This window comes from Morus notabilis, unplaced genomic scaffold (genome assembly GCF_000414095.1).
Source record: "Morus notabilis unplaced genomic scaffold, ASM41409v2 Scaffold498, whole genome shotgun sequence".
Taxonomy (NCBI): domain Eukaryota; kingdom Viridiplantae; phylum Streptophyta; class Magnoliopsida; order Rosales; family Moraceae; genus Morus; species Morus notabilis.
In genome coordinates, this window is record NW_010358720.1 from 408329 (window position 1) to 424139 (window position 15811).

Sequence of the window (15811 nt, forward strand, 5' to 3'; positions counted from 1 at the left end):
TTTGATATAGTCATTACATATAGATCAATCCTCCATAAATAATTCATAATTAGAGTCAGGTAGAATCCGTTAACCTCTCTAATTACATCTTTATCCTTGAGTACCATTGATTCTCTAATGGATAGTGATTCATAAAACGCATTCATGAACCAGAGCGCTCTTACTAATCCAAGTACCGAATCAACACTCAAGAGAATTATTTATCTGCTTCTTTCTCAAGAAGGAATGGATTCCATCTCGTATAATAACATTCCCAGCTACCTATTTCAGTATGTCTCCAAAATACAAGGAATAGGATTCAGGGTCTCAGAATCCGTACCGAGTAAATCAAAAGACATAAATCCATAAATAGGAGTTTGTTAAGAACTCAGGATTAAGATCATCCTATATATGACCATCGGTAGACTCAATTAGAATTTCTATGCTTAATGGAAATTATTAGAAATTCATATTGTGTCTGCGTCCATGTTCCACATAATCTCATTATGCGAAATACACTCATTCAATATCTCGCCATATTAACAGTGCGGATAACACCGTTCCATTCTAAATGGGAATGACATGTATTTATAATTTTTTTTAATTAAAGATTCTGAACTTTAATTAAATTCATTATGAACAATTACTTTTGATTATTATCCTTAAACATTATCCTCTCGTATACAACACTTATATACCATGTTTAAGGTTACATAAATAATCAAGGAATTTTATTTGATATTCATAAATATATGCACATAAAATGATGAATAAACTCTTTTATTAAATAAATAATAAATATCCTTTTACATCTCATGCTTCTAGGACACTATTCCCAACAATAGCCATTACTTGATCTCTTAATCTAAATTCATCAATTACATTTAAAATTGTATTATATATTAAATCAGTGCTATGCGATCCTAAAACACATTTAAAACATAATATGCTCTTATCTAAATTGAATCTTTTAAAGTAATGTCCAGTTACAGCTAAATAATGTTTATTGGCAATGGCATACCAAATATATGCCGTTAACGCAATGCAACCGCTAGCCGAGTGTAAAAGGTTTATTAATGTTTATTTTTCCTTTTTAAATAAGTTTAACAAATCTTTCCTAAGTGTAGTTTTTGAAGTGAATTGTGCATTAGGATTATGTACAACTTTAATATATCGTTTCAAATTAGGATGCTCTACAAAACTAAGTGGTTGATCTAATGCAACTATCATTCACACAACTTCCATACGATCTACTTGCGGATTGTATTTCTAAGTGGTTAGATCACCGGTTGCGTGATTTAAAGATACTTGTGTTTGGCGGAGTTCGGCTCCGCCGGACTAGCTAAGCTTTTCAAGACACTTTTTAGCGTGTCTTCTCAAGTGTGTTGTGCCGTGAATAATATCACCTTGTAATTTAGATAAACAATATTTACATTGAGCTATATGTTTAGTGTTACCTTCATTGTCCATCTCTTCAATTGTGTCGAAGTGATCTCAAACTGTCGATGTGCGCTTGTATTTCCTCCTAGAGGTTGCAACACTTGCAGACGTAGTAGCACTTACACTCGCCGCTTCTCCACGCCCACCACCATTGCGACCACGACCTCTAGTACGTCCACCAGGGCTCGGATTAACAGATTTCTACGTAATAAATTCATTAGTGGAAAATTGCCCTTCTTTCACATTGTGTTGAGCATCAATGGGAATACCACTATAACTAAAAGAATCCATAATAAAATATAAGAGCGATTTGAGAGAGAGAGCTTTAGGACATTGTGAGAGAGATTTGAGAGATTGAGAGAAATTGAGAGAGTTTGGGTGAGTAAAATGTGTAGGGGATGAGGGTATTTATAGGACAATGTTTGGGTTAAAAATTTGATTTTTTCCCCCCAAATTCATTTTTTTTTTGGGTCGGGTTCGGGCAGGCTCAGGCCAAAAATCGGGCTACGGTAAAAAAATAGCCCTTGGATTCAAGCAGTTTGGGCTTGGATCGGGCACCAATGGTTAAAAATAAAACCGTTGGTCGGCCTCGGGCAATTCGGGCCGTTTGGGCCTGACTGAAAAAATTTAAAAAAATTTCGACGGATGGCGGTTGACGGCGATATCACGGCGGCAGGCTCCGGCGAATTATCCATTTTCGGGATGCCTGAGCCCGAGCCTAAAAAATAGAGTTGAACGGGCCAGCATTTGGCCCTGCCCGCCAAGCCCAAAAAATTCAAGCCTCAAGCCGGCCCACGTGCCTAAAGTTCCAACACTAATTGTTTTTAGATGATGTTTTTCTTTTGTTATTATTTATTATTGTCGTATTCCCATATATTGTTGCTTTAAAATTTTGCATTTATTTTGTTTTTCTATTTTCATTTATTGTGTTTCGTGATCACTTGATCTCTCTCTTTAACTTTATAAGGAGATTTTATAATAAGATTAGAAAAAATAAATTATTAATAATTTTTTATTTTTAATTGTCAGATTTTATATAAGAAATTATATACTTTTTTAATAAATATGATTTTAATCTGATCAACTGCGATAGGGCTGGTCTACTGTAAAAGCTTCCCAACTTTATATCGTACTCATTTATTGTTGATTTCACATGACAACATTCTTAATCATTTTAATATGTATTAGCGTTTTTACATTCCTTGTCGTTTTCATTTTAATGCTTTTGTACTTATCGTCGTTTTTCACTGTTATTGTCCTTGTTGGTTAATGTCGTTTTTAATTTTCTGTGGTATTTTCTTGGCGTTTTCAATTGATATCGTTCCTATCTTTTGTCGTTATCAAGATGATTGCCGTTTTTAAATTTTCAGTCCTTTTGTTAAATAAAAAAAAAAAAAAAAACCCGTCTTGCTGTGTGTGTACTCTCCTCTTATGTATTCAAATTCCTTGTCGTTTTTTCCTTCATAGTCGAATATTTACATTGTTGTCGTTCTGTTTATTCATATATATATATATATATATATATATATATATATTGGCCGTTCCCTTTAATGTCATTTTCCTTCATACACTTGCAAAAGGGGGCAAAGGCTCATCTATATTACCGCTCCTTCCCAATATTTTTATCAGGCAATAAACAAACCAACAAGAGCGAAGAAAAGAGAAAAACTTCAACATATTTCTGGCACTAGTCTTCTATATTTCGGTTCTTTCAAACGAGAACTAACAGCCATAGGGTATAAACTGCAAAGGAAAATAAATACATGGCCATGAAATATGGATGATACTACTAGCTGGGACGTAGAAAACTGAGAGGGGCTACAAATAGCAAATACTAAATAGCAATTGGCATATAGAACTTAGTAAATAGGCTGTACATAAAAATGCCAAGATATTCCCTATAAACAATAAGGCAATAGCTAGAAAGACGGAAAGAAATCACTTGTCGATTCTTAGGTTATTACACAAATGGCCGAGTTCAGGCCTCGCTTCCATCCATGACGCGAATGTCGTATTGGCTGCAGGAGTGCAGAGGAGGTAGGACCTGAACGTTATGAGGAAAAAGTATCGCCTGCGCATGAATTGACACACACAACTAACTATTAGAAGTTTCAAAGCAATAACTCGTATCAAGTGCAGTGCAAAGTGAGAGGGAGAATTTAAGAAACGTCATCAAATAAACAAGCACCTTAGAGCCTTGATCCCCATGTCCATTAAGTATGCTCCATGTTCATCATCGATGTCCGGAAACTTCTCCAGTTCCTTTCTGTAGTAAAAGATATCATCCCGCAAGTGTCCTGCACCTGCACACCTTTTTACACACAACAAACAACCTAAGCACCAACGTTTCCATTACGCCCAACAGATAGATTAGCTCCCTAGAAGAAGAGAAAATAAAACACTTACCTTTCAATGACAAGGTCAGCATCTGCTTTACTTTCTGGACCATACACGAGAACCCTAGTAAGGCTTAGGATATCACGATAATCTCCCATCCTGAGCGTTTCTTCGTTACAAGCCCGAGAAGACAACTCCTCTTCAGCACTATATAACCAGTTTGTACTAGCCAAGGATGTTGGAATTTTCAAAGAGAAGTTTGCCTCTGCACCAATTCTAATACAAATGATAGCCATTGCATATGCCACTCCTCCAAATCCTGTGTGTGATACAAAAAGGTAACATCCTGCAGAACTATACACAAAAGCTGCTTCAGCTTTCTAACGAGCAAAAACATTTTTCAAAATGAATATCCAACATAGTGTCTTAAGAATCCCGGCTCGGGTTCCATAGAAATCATTTACCCACTGAGTCAATTTTCAAGAACCATACTTAAACTTATTCTAGGATATCGGATACTTACTCATCTATGCAGTATTGTATTTCATCAACATCAGAAGATAATGCCTCCCTCTCTCTTGTTAATGGAATTCTCCTATATGTAATATTGTAACCATCGCCTTTCAAAGAAGTATATACTTCCGAAGGCGTCTTCACACCGTCTGGAAAGATGTTTTCCCAGTATCCTATCACACTGGATTGCTTTAGTGCAGGGTTATATTCTTCACGATGTAAAAGAATTCGACCACCTGACTGTCTAACTTCAGCCAATATATCTTCTTTTAGGCGCATTTCCATGTGTTCCACCTGCATTAGATTGTAAAATAAAAATAAAAAGGGGTCAGAAACTGAATGGGGCTCACTTAGAAACTTTGGTATGTAAAATAGGAGAAAAGTTTCAATGGGATACCACTGGACCAGTTATTCCCGCATGCTTTAGTGTATCAACAGGTTTATTTAGCTCCCTCAGAACAAAAGGTGTTCCATTAATGTAAACAACTGCTTCTTCTCTCAGATCTGTTAGTATCACTTTCTGAGCTGCAAATCCTTCAGCTTCGGGCTTAGCGCTTAGATATGATAGCATCTCTTTGGCACCGGCGATTGTTGGAGTTGCCATACTATATACAGGGTATCCATCCACCTGAAAGAAGAAAAAGGAAAAAAAAAAAAAAAAAAAGGGAGAGGGGTGGGAGAACGGCAGAATAAGTCCTTATATATGCAACTTAATCTTGAAACAGTTACATAATAAGCTGTTCGTATTAAAGTGTAAATATATAAAAGGGCCAGATACGAGTGGATTCAATAGTAGAGTGCTCCTCCAATACGATTATCTTGATGTGACTAGTTTTTCTAAAAAAATTTCATAAGAACAAGCAAAAAGAAATCTCATCAACACAAACATTGATATATTTAAAGAAATTTTGATCTCATCTAATATTGAACTGAGATGCAAGAACAATAGATTCCATAACTTAATCTCTTGAATCTTCAAAAATTTCTGTTTTAGGTACAGTGGACTTCTCTACCTGTCTTATTAGACAACATAATAACGAAAGCTTTTTTGCTAAAGATGGCATTAGAGACAAAACCATGGTCTTGCCCCATAAAATGGTAATATAGGAACCGTAAATAATTTTTGAAATTTATACACATGCAAGCAAGCGTACCTTGTAAACATGTGGTGCACCATGAATCTGTATGTTGCTAGAAGTTCTCTGGCCAGGAAAAAAATACATCTTCAGTATAGACCCTTTTCCCAAAACAGAGCCATTACGGGCCTTTACGATTGCTTCCATAACAGCATCCCCATTCTGGGACTCATATGGTGCTCTCAACTCCTCCTGAATTAGAAAACAAATTAGATCCAGCTATATACATGCCAATACAAACAAGAAAATCCACTAAAGAAATACTAACAAGAAAAAAAAAAAAGAGGCCCTATATCAATAAGCATGAGGTATTTACAGGAACGGTAAAAAATCTCCCAGGCCTTAATCTTATGCTCCATTTCATTGCTTGAACCTCCGGTCTTTTATGCAACCAATCCTTAAATGTCATCCTTGATTCTCCTTGTCCGCAAAATCCATCAAATGCTTCACTTCCCAAGTATGCTGCAAAAGCAATCAAACGGAAGTAGCGCTCCAAGTACTCAGCTCCGCGGTTCAGCGCTACTCTCCTTACTCTGGGTTCAACATGTTGTTGATTGAATACCTTTCTATACTGAAGAACAGCTTGGCGTATGTTCTGCAGAGCAGAACATCTGTCAATTATAGCATCTAAGGCTTCCCGGCATTCCACCCCATTATCGAATAGTCTTGTTATTTTCCACAACAACAAGATATCATTTATGCCAAAGCTTTGACCCTGCTCTTTTTCAATTCTTACTTTTGCAACATCGGATGCAGCAACAGGACCTCCTGTTTCTTCGCCACTTGATGATCCACCATCGGCATCTTCATGGGTCATACTGTCAAGAAGGATTTTAATAGGTCTACCATAATCGATTCGAAGTTTCAAAAGGCAAGCTATTACAGTGCCAGTGGTTGTCCTTCCTCTGCCCATCTGTGATTTAAAAATAATACATTTAGAAAGAAACAAAGAATAGAAGAAGACAAGGGTGTTAGTTTACCAATCCATCTCAAAAGCTTAAGCTGTTAGGAGGTGGGTCAACAATAGTTTAATACTTTAACACTGCCCCTCACGTGTGAGCTGGACAATGGGCAATCGTGTTGGTAAATTAATTGGAAAGCCCAACACGTGAATATTTAAGCCCGAGATATATTAAAGACCCAACACGTGATGACAATTTAAATGGGGATAAAGAGTGTAATTACGGGGGTTTGAACTCAGGACCTCCCTCTCTGATACCATGTTAGTTTACTAATCCATCCCAAAAGCTTAAGCTGTTAGGAGGTGGGCCAACAATAGTTTAATACTTTAACAAAGGGAAGAAACAAATACAGTAGATTGACCTGCAAAAGCCAATGAACATCACAATGTGCATGTACAGAAAAGGAGGAGAAGAAATTAAAACATTAACCTGACAATTAAAAACAAAAGCAGTATCCTTGGAAGAAGAAGCAATATTCATCGCCAATGTGTCAAAATCAGAACTTTTTGGAGCTTTACCATCTGTTATAGGTACACGTGCATACTTAATAGGAAAACCATCAGCCTCTAAGCATTTAAAAACCTCAAGTGGAGTCTGAATGGCATCAGAGTTCACATGTTCCCAGGCATCAAATATTTGCCCATCATCTGTTTCATGAATGACCATTATAGCACCCCCATAATGTTCAGCTTCTCTCAGGATATCTTCTTTCAGTCGAGCTTCCATTCTCTCCACTCTCTCGCGATCAATACCCTTGAAAAAAAAAAATTCACCTATTTTTAGTGTCTCCAAAAGTTGTGTGGCGGTTGCTCCCACAACTGCAGTAACACTGCTGTACCATATTTTGACCCTTTCAACAGGTTGCGGCGTGCCATGTTAATCTTGGACACCCATGAACTTTTTCTCTTTTATTTATTGTGCTTTCTTTTTCATTGAATTCCTCGAACCCTTTCTTGAGATAGTTATATTTTTCTTTCTTCAGATATGGAACATCAATGCACTGGTCCAGCACATGCTGCACGGGCACAATAATCTTCATGCAGGACTTCTTTTTTTTTTTTTTTTTTTTGGGTAATTAATGTCATGTGAATAAATCTAGGGAATTTTAGAGAATTTACCGTATATTCAAGCATGTTCTTGTATGGCCTTTCAACTTCACGGAGCACAAATGGTTTTCCATTGATGTAAATAACAGGTTCCTCTCTCATGTTGTGCCAAAGAACTGGGCAACCACCTTTATAACCGCCAATCCTCTTTATAACAGATCGTATTCCGTCGATAGTTGGATTAGCTACTCCATAAACTGGAAAACCAGGAACTTCTCTGAAATTAGGGGCACCGTCCACTCTTTCAGGTAAACTTTGGTTTTGACAACCAGGACAGTGGTCACTTTTCAGAACAGTTTGGCTTCCTAAAACCTCTCCATTTCTCGAGGCAGCAACTATACCCATCTCAGAAGGACGACCGCCAGTAGATTCAGCAATCTTCATCAGGGATGGCTTCAAATTTGCATACCCAAGTGCACCCATGGGATCTCTCCTTAGTAGTCTGGACCCAATTGCAGAAAATAAATTAACCAATGAAGACAATGAGACCACCTAGGATGTGATATAACTTCTTAAGAATCAGATGAAAAATGGGTAAGATCACCAACAGGAATCCTCCAGGTAACCCTTGTACATATTTTTTTCTTCCCTGTTTCCACTTTCAAACAAAAAAATTAAAGTTGGGTCGCGAGAAATAAAGGGTGGTTAACAGTGGGGATGGGGGCAGGCAGGGTTCCAGAAGGAGTGTTTGCAGCCAGGCGAAGTATTAGGAGTAGTTTTTATTATTACTGATTTCAATAGCTAATTATCTTAAATTAAGTTTTCATCATTCAAATACAGCGTCACATCAGTTTTTCTTGTCCATTTAAGTGACAAAAGGGGCAAATTTACTATGTTTTGAAGTTCAGGGGAACTTGCAAAATTTGTCCTTTCAAATTTAGTGTCACGTCATCTTTGCCATCCCTTTAAGTAACAAAAGGAGCAAATTTGCTAGCTCTGGAAGTCTAAGGGTAGCGAATGACAGTTGTCCAAATTTGGGGCAAAGTGAAAAAGTGCGCTAAGTTCAGGGGATTAATAAGATTATCCTACTATTACATAATGAGAGCCTTTACAATTTATATACCTGCGAATAATGCTATAAAGTTCCGGCCTTGCTCTCATCCAGTCAGCAAAACTGACATTATCGAGGGAGCTAGATTGAAGGGCTGATTTTTCCGAGTGAATGTAGACAGCAAAGCATATAAGAAAGTAGTATCTTTCCAGATACTCTACAAAAAAAGATAGCAATGCCTCCCTTTTCATTTCATCTGGTTGACGTAGAATACTGTTGCGATAAGTGGCAATTGCCTCACGCAAGTTCTGTAAATTAGTTTCAAATAATCAGATATCACTAGTTCAACAAACTCTTACGACTTAAAGAATTTAGTAAGAATAAGCATTGAATGAAGGCAACATATTGCTTGGGAGAAACAATAATATCAGATGATCTCTTATTGGAATAGACTTTAGAACCCGAAGTGCATGAGACAGAAGAGCTATACCTGCATGGAGGCACATCTGTCAATGACTTTATCTACTTGTCTTTTTCCTTCAAGACCACCCTAAAAGCATACCAGTTATTGATAAAAAAGTTTATTTAAGTAATATTAGAATTTTCAATCAGTACAACAAGAGATTATATCAAGTATACCTCTAGTACCCGAACTAGGCTCCTTATGACGGCATATTCTCCTCTACGAAGTGCCTCGTCCGAGTTTGAAATATGGTCAGTTACATTAGCAGCAGAGTCAGAAATTCTTCCAATTGAGTTGGTTCTTGGAATACCTATTTATGCAACGACAGGCCAACATTGTCATAGCGACTGACTGGTATGCCAATTGATAACAGAAGAAAGGTGAAGCAAAAGAGAAAAATCAAATGATAAAACTTATTTAAACAGGCTAATATTAGTATTCCAGCAAAAAAGAGTGAATAATACAAGTTAATAACATTTGAGACGCCCCTAAGTATCTTTTAAAAGAGGAATACCTATTTTGTCGACTAGCTTCTTTTAACCTGCCGCAAGACTGTAAGCACGTTTCAAAATTCAAATTTTCATGTTGTCCCATAAACAATCAACAAAGCAAATTCTTTCTTTAGAGAAATAAAAATGCCCCAAAAATAAAACTCTAAGCCTCATTCAGAAATAAAAACAGAAATCTTTCTAGAAAAAGATTAACTCAAAAAGCTTATTTATGGATAAATGTATATGCACAAAGACTGGGAAGAAAACCAACCAACATTTCAGTCCCCAGTTGCATAGCAAGGGTAGAATGGTCTTGTAATTGGGATCTATTCAATGTCTCCCAAAACTATATTAATAAAGAACTAGAGAAATAAAATTTCTACTACCACGTCAAATGTCAATACTATGCAATAACCTTATTCCTGCTCTATGGTTATTTTTTTCATGGTATTGAAAATATTTGATACGTTGATGAAGAACTTCATATTCTTCTGAGTACACAAAATACTAAAAGAAAAGAATTGGGAAAGCTACCAGAAGATCCAATCCGATTGAGGTAAACCAAAGTTGTGATCACCATCCCCGTTGTAGTCCGTCCACGTCCCATTTGACAGTTAAATATAATCTCCGTATTTATATCAGCTTGAGAAATTTTATGGACCTAAGAACAGAGAATGAAGATCATAAACAACAATAAATGTACTTCAGAAATTACTAGAGTACCCCGTTAAAAGGATTTGAAAGAAAAACTGTTGGCATGAGCGCAATGCAGTTCGCTGATAGAAAGGCATTCGTTGTTTCGATTTTGTTGTTAAAGTAAGTAATATAAGTTTTGAGCAGTTTTGACATGATTTGTACGTCTTGACCATTGCATCCTAAGCCAAGGATATGTACAGAATACGAATGCATCGTAGACAAACTTTGTAATACTTGCCGCAAGAAGGAATGTAATACAATAAGTGATTTTCTGCAAATGCCTAGTAGAATATTCAATATCCTCACAATACCAAGGTCTCATTCCCGGCCTCAACAACATGACAAGTAAAAAGGAAGGTCTTCTTTCTATTTTGTTTTTGTCTTTTTTTTTTTTGGTTAGGAAAGAATGCATATTACTAAAGAAAAACCAACAAAACAAAGAAAAAAGGAGAAGTCCTCCTACAGAAAATAAAAAACACAAAGGAAAACAACAAGATTAGTTCTAAATCAAGTTCTCTCACGCCAAAAGAATTAGATAAAAAAGAAAAGAAAAGAAACAAAAAAGTACTAAACTTGAACATTCAAAACCCAAAAACTCTCAGTCCTCTTCAGAAAGGAGATTTATTTTTGCCTTCACCAAAACAGTCATGTCATCTTCTTTTTTTTTTTTTTTTTTTTGGTTGGATAAGAAATGTGAAACTTGCATTAACTCAATGAAAAAAGCAGGCAATATTAAACAATCCCATATTGAGAGAAAAGCAAAATTAAAAATTAAGAGAGAAAAAGATAAAGAACATCCCACATCTATCTCCCTTAGACCTTATTTATGGTATTATATTCACTATTGTGCTTGGTTTCTTCAAGGAGCTAAGATGCGAATGATGAACTTGATTCCCAATCAAATTTTCTACGGAAAAGATACATATCGAGAAGTGAGTAGAAAAAAAGATGATGTAATTAGTCAATTAGTCATGGAATAATTTCTTATTCTATGAAAATTCATGAATGGAAAACAAGATTAAACTCACCAAAATATCAAAATCAGACTCCTTCGGTGCTTTCTCATCAGTTATTGGAACACGCTCATAGTCAACAAGGTATCCTTCTACTTGCAATTCCTCGTACACCTATGTCAAAGTATAGAAGTTTGGGCTTGTTCTAAATTTTTCCTTTTATGAAATAAGTTCCACTAGAGATACCTCGAGTGGCGTCTTCACAGAATCACGAGACACCGGTTCCCATTGGTCCACCATTTGTCCGTCTGGTAGTTCATCAGTGACGAGTATCTTATTTTCATACCTGTGACGTCAAATTCGGAGGTAAAACTTGATGACATTCGAACCAAAGGTGATAGATGACCCTTGTATATTTGAACGAGGCTATTGATAATACAATGCAAGTAAATAAAAGAAAGATACCTTGCAGCTTCCACGAAGATATCGTCTCTAAGTCGAGCTTCCATTTGTTCAACCCTAGCCCTGTTGATTCCCTTGTTCATATAAAGCCCATAATCAATAACAAAATACCACGGACAGGACAGGATAGGTAGTTAATATTTGCTGGTCCATCTTCCCAACACAACTATGAATATTTGCTGAATGCCACTAGAATATGAGAAAGGCCTAGATTTTGCCTAGGATCAAGAGGCATTCAAAATCAGTGGTAATTCTACTTTATTTATAGCATACCGTGTATTCAAGGTTCGAGAAGGGCCTTTCCACGTCACGCAAAACAAAAGGACGGCCATTAATGTAGACTACCTGTTTGGAGGAAAGAAAAGAAGATTATTATTGGTAACCAAAACGCAGGCATGATCAATGATATCAATGAATAATAATAAGCTAATAATATCAATGAATGACGAGTAGAACATAATAATGGAGATACATAGTATAGAAATGAAATGAAGAAAGAAGAAGTGAAGAGATTACGGGTTCTTCGCGGAGACTAATCCAAAGAAGACGGGAAGTCTTGGCATTAATATGATTGAGAACATTGCGGATCCCATCCATGGTAGGAATTGCAACTCCATGGACATGTAAACACTCTGCCTAATTATTAGTATTTTTTTGGGCAATAATATTGGAATGTAATCAGTAAAGTAAGAAAGAAAGAAGAGAGAAATTAAAATTAACGATAATTAGTGGGCAGGGAAGGAAAAGAGAAGAAGAAAAAGAGGAGACCTGACGGTAGTTGGGAGCGCCGTCGATGTGAGGAGAGAGGCGCTTGTTGTGGCAGCCAGGAAAGTGATCGCTCTTCAGAATCGTCTTCTTCCCAAGCACTGCTCCTCCTCTTTCCTTCACTATTGCCTTGGCTGCTTCAGCTTCTGACATCTCCGTTCCTCTCTCTCACTCTCAATCTCAATCTTCTCTTTCTTTATGTTATCTTTTCTCTAACAAATCAACAAATAACAAATGGATAGATTTTGTCTCCAATGTCTTCTCTCTACTACTCTTCTACTTATACTAGTTACATTATTACACAACACATTAATTGAATCATAATACACACACATATATCTCTATATATAAATAGTTAATTTGCAGAGCAGAGGCCTAGAGCCAGAGGCCGAATTTCTCATTCTCATGCCCCTCTCCCTCAAGAGTCAATCCTCACCACCTCAACGTGAAAATCGCTCTCTCTCTCTCTCTCTGATTTATTATTAAAACTGTTATCCTCTCTCCTCCTCTTTTTTTTTTTTTTTTTTTTATATACTGGATAGTGGATAAAACAGTGTATATTCTTCCTTTCTTCCTTTTCTTTTCACCGCCTCTGATCTCATCTCTTCTGATCTCATCATCGTACCATCCCTATTCCGCCCTGCTGACGCTTGGGCCCGCTTTCTCTCTAATCATGGGACATCGCCACACTCGAACCCATCCTTACTTCACTTCACGAAAGCCCGGCCCATATTTCTGACACCTCTAAAAGACAGGCCCAAGCTCAGCACATCTCTTATCTCCCGCTTCAACTTCAATTGTTCTACATTTGTTATAGATTCTCCCTCTCCAAACTCTAGTCTACTCTGGCTTCACCTGGTCGGAATAGCTCCAGGCTCCAGCCTTCTGCTGCACCCGTTTCTTTCTATCCCATAGGTTTGGATTTCTCTCCCTTTCTATTTATCATTTTCCCGTCATTCGCTGTATTTTCTTCTTCTGGAAATTTAATTGCTTTTTTTCCCCCTCTGGAAATGCGCTTTCTATTGAAGTTAAACACAAAAAACAAAAAACCCTAGTCCAGATTCTAGAGAAGCTTCTTCCGGGAATTTTGATGAAATTTTCAACTTCCTCAGAACAAGTAATGGAAGGAGGGGGGTTGGACCGGAATACGTTGGGCGTGATGCCGATCTCCGACGACGTCGTTCGTCCAACAAGGCGGTGCTTCTTGCAGAAATCAAAAGCGAGGCCTCCGATGGTTGCGTTAGCGAGAGCATTCTGGAGAATCTGGAAAGGACTCAAAGGAATGCGATTCCGGAGTCAATGAGAGCAGCGTACTGTATGGTGGCATTAGAATGCACGGTGAAATTCCTGGTGAGCAGTGGGGGAAAGCCTCGGGAAAAGTACTCCAAGGCGTTGAATCATATTTGGGGAGGGGAAGGGAGAATCGGACGGTTGGAGAGGCTTGGGAGGAGTCAACTCCTGTCGGACGGGCTCAAGAAGCGCCGCGACGAGCTTAACTCTGTTTTCGAGGACGAGGATGTTTGTAGAAAGCTTTGTAGAATGAATACCAGGAACGATGCTTTGTCGCGTATTTGTGTTTATTTGGAGGAGGCCTCCGCTGGTATAAGTATAACTAATTCATCAAGCAGACGATGAGGCAGAGCCAAGTCCATCTCAATCTCAACATTTTGATGTTGATTATGGTTTTGGAATTGATAATCAATCCAAAGATGCTCCTCCGAATTTGAAGGAACATAATACTACTACTGCTCATGCTGCTCATGCACATGAGGTCGGTAAAACGTCTACTCAGTAATCTCGTATCTTAATTTTAATTTTTTTTTTTTAAAATTAATCTCTGTCGTTGGTTAAATGGTGCGTTATATGCAAAATTGCGCAGTCCAACTCTGATATTCTTTGTTACAGTGGAATGAATCAATTGACAACTCGCCTAAAACAACTGCCAACCAGAACCATGGAACTCGCCGGCCTATCCCAAAGAGAAAGACTGTTTCTCCGCCGAAGATCAACAAGAACGAAACTAGAATGAGAGGAAAGAAAAAACGATGGTCTTAACATGAAGAAGAGATCTTAAGGACTGCTGTTCAATCGTATGCGCTTCTTTTAATCTCGCGATTTTCGCATCGTTATCACTGGGTGTTATGTTTTTTTCATGAACTATTGGTTGTTTGTTTGTTTAATCTTGAAAGCAAATTTATGCTCACGATTCTGGTTTTGTCATAAAGGTTTGGTCCCAGGTGGAAGGACATCTGGACTACCCACCATGATGATTTTGGAGACAGGACTGCGGTAAGCAAATGTTATGTTGTCTTGTTTGTTTGCAAATTGCAATGCCAGCCAACTTAATTCCTTGTCCATCCGTGTCAAGGCAATTGCTGTTGTTAAAAGTTGGATTTTTCTTCACTCCCACTGGTCGATTTGAAGGATAAGTGGAGAAACATGAACAAAAATGTGCGTCATTGAACTGAAGTATATATGCAGCTTAGCTTTTTGTATTTTGCTTGCTTGCATATAGTTATATGCTTTTGATTGGTTCAACACGTGCTTTTTTTTATTATTATTTATTTTTATGCTTCATAGTTGCCAAATAGCGGTGGTTCTGGGAAAATGAATAGTATTTTGCTCCTTACAAAACAACAGGGATACTCCAAACAGTGATGAAATTTAACACTTTTCCGTGTAAATATCTGTTCCACGGAATGTAATGGAGCCTCACATAACAATGAGATGCGCCCAAAATAAATGAAAACTTGCTGCTTTATGCATGTACTATGTAGATGAAGTTTCATGCCCAGCTCGGTGTGAAATAACTCGAGCAATAATTCGAGAATATAAAACTTTAGGGAAAGGAGGAAAAAAAAAAAAAAAAAAAAAAAAGGATGGTGTCCCCATGCCTCTTGATTTGTTAGGTGGTGTCTTGAGTCGGGTGTTGGTTAAGGTAGGGTTCTTTGCCATGGTCATTAGGATCATTGATTGTAGGAGTTTAACTCCGTATAGGGTTAGAGTTTTGTTTAGCTCCGTCGATCGGTGCATGGACTCTCGATAAGGTTCTTTGAGTCTGCTTGTATACCTAGTTCTTGGTCTTCGGACCCTCAGTTGCACCTTGGTCGATTTCGGCTCAATTTAATAGATTTTTTCCTCTAATTGGAGGCCTTATTCACCCAAAGAAAAATATGCTCAAGTACTAATATATGTTATTCTCACGCACTTAAAGCATTACTAGCCAAAAAAAAAAAAAAAAACACTTAAAACATCTCCAAGGCATTTCTATTATTCTAATGGTTAAAAATGAAAGATGCAGATTTGATTGATTTTTTTATATTTTTACGTTTGGAGCAAGGATTCGTGTCATAGTTTGGATCATAAGTCGTGATAGTAGTGACAGAACTAGTTGCGGATTTAGGTGATGAGACAAGAAGCGGATCTGGGCGGCTTCATGAGAAAGAGCGGTGGAGGAGATGTATGTGCCTGGGCTAGGACGTGGGTTGGGAGGCGGACGATACGTGTCGATCTCAAC

General features: G+C 37.5%; 1 protein-coding gene and 1 long non-coding RNA gene across 4 annotated transcripts; one reads left to right on the forward strand and one right to left on the reverse strand.

The window, feature by feature from the left end:
• Nucleotides 1–2990: 2990 nt before the first annotated feature.
• Nucleotides 2991–12745, reverse strand: LOC21397066 (paladin). 3 transcript variants are annotated; one of them, XM_024162394.1, is made up of 19 exons: nt 12298–12745; nt 12046–12165; nt 11803–11874; nt 11533–11603; nt 11314–11413; nt 11143–11241; nt 9953–10079; nt 9104–9237; nt 8955–9014; nt 8537–8772; nt 7486–7915; nt 6797–7120; nt 5722–6318; nt 5424–5597; nt 4667–4897; nt 4280–4563; nt 3826–4110; nt 3608–3730; nt 2991–3490 (listed from the first exon to the last, which is right to left on the reverse strand). In XM_024162394.1, the coding sequence occupies exons 1-19, from the start codon at nt 12445–12447 to the stop codon at nt 3358–3360; spliced, it is 3750 nt and encodes a 1249-aa protein (XP_024018162.1). In that variant the 5' UTR covers nt 12448–12745; the 3' UTR covers nt 2991–3357. The 3 variants fall into 3 exon arrangements, with proteins under 3 accessions (XP_024018162.1, XP_024018164.1, XP_024018163.1); XM_024162395.1 differs by having other exon boundaries at nt 3462–3518; XM_024162396.1 differs by lacking the exon at nt 12298–12745 and having other exon boundaries at nt 11533–11592; nt 12046–12120.
• A 703-nt stretch (nt 12746–13448) lies between these two features.
• On the forward strand, nt 13449–14832 carry LOC21397067. Its single transcript, XR_002901737.1, has 3 exons — nt 13449–14065; nt 14200–14384; nt 14520–14832. It is a non-coding gene; the product is annotated as an uncharacterized LOC21397067 (long non-coding RNA).
• The last annotated feature ends 979 nt before the right edge of the window (nt 14833–15811 follow it).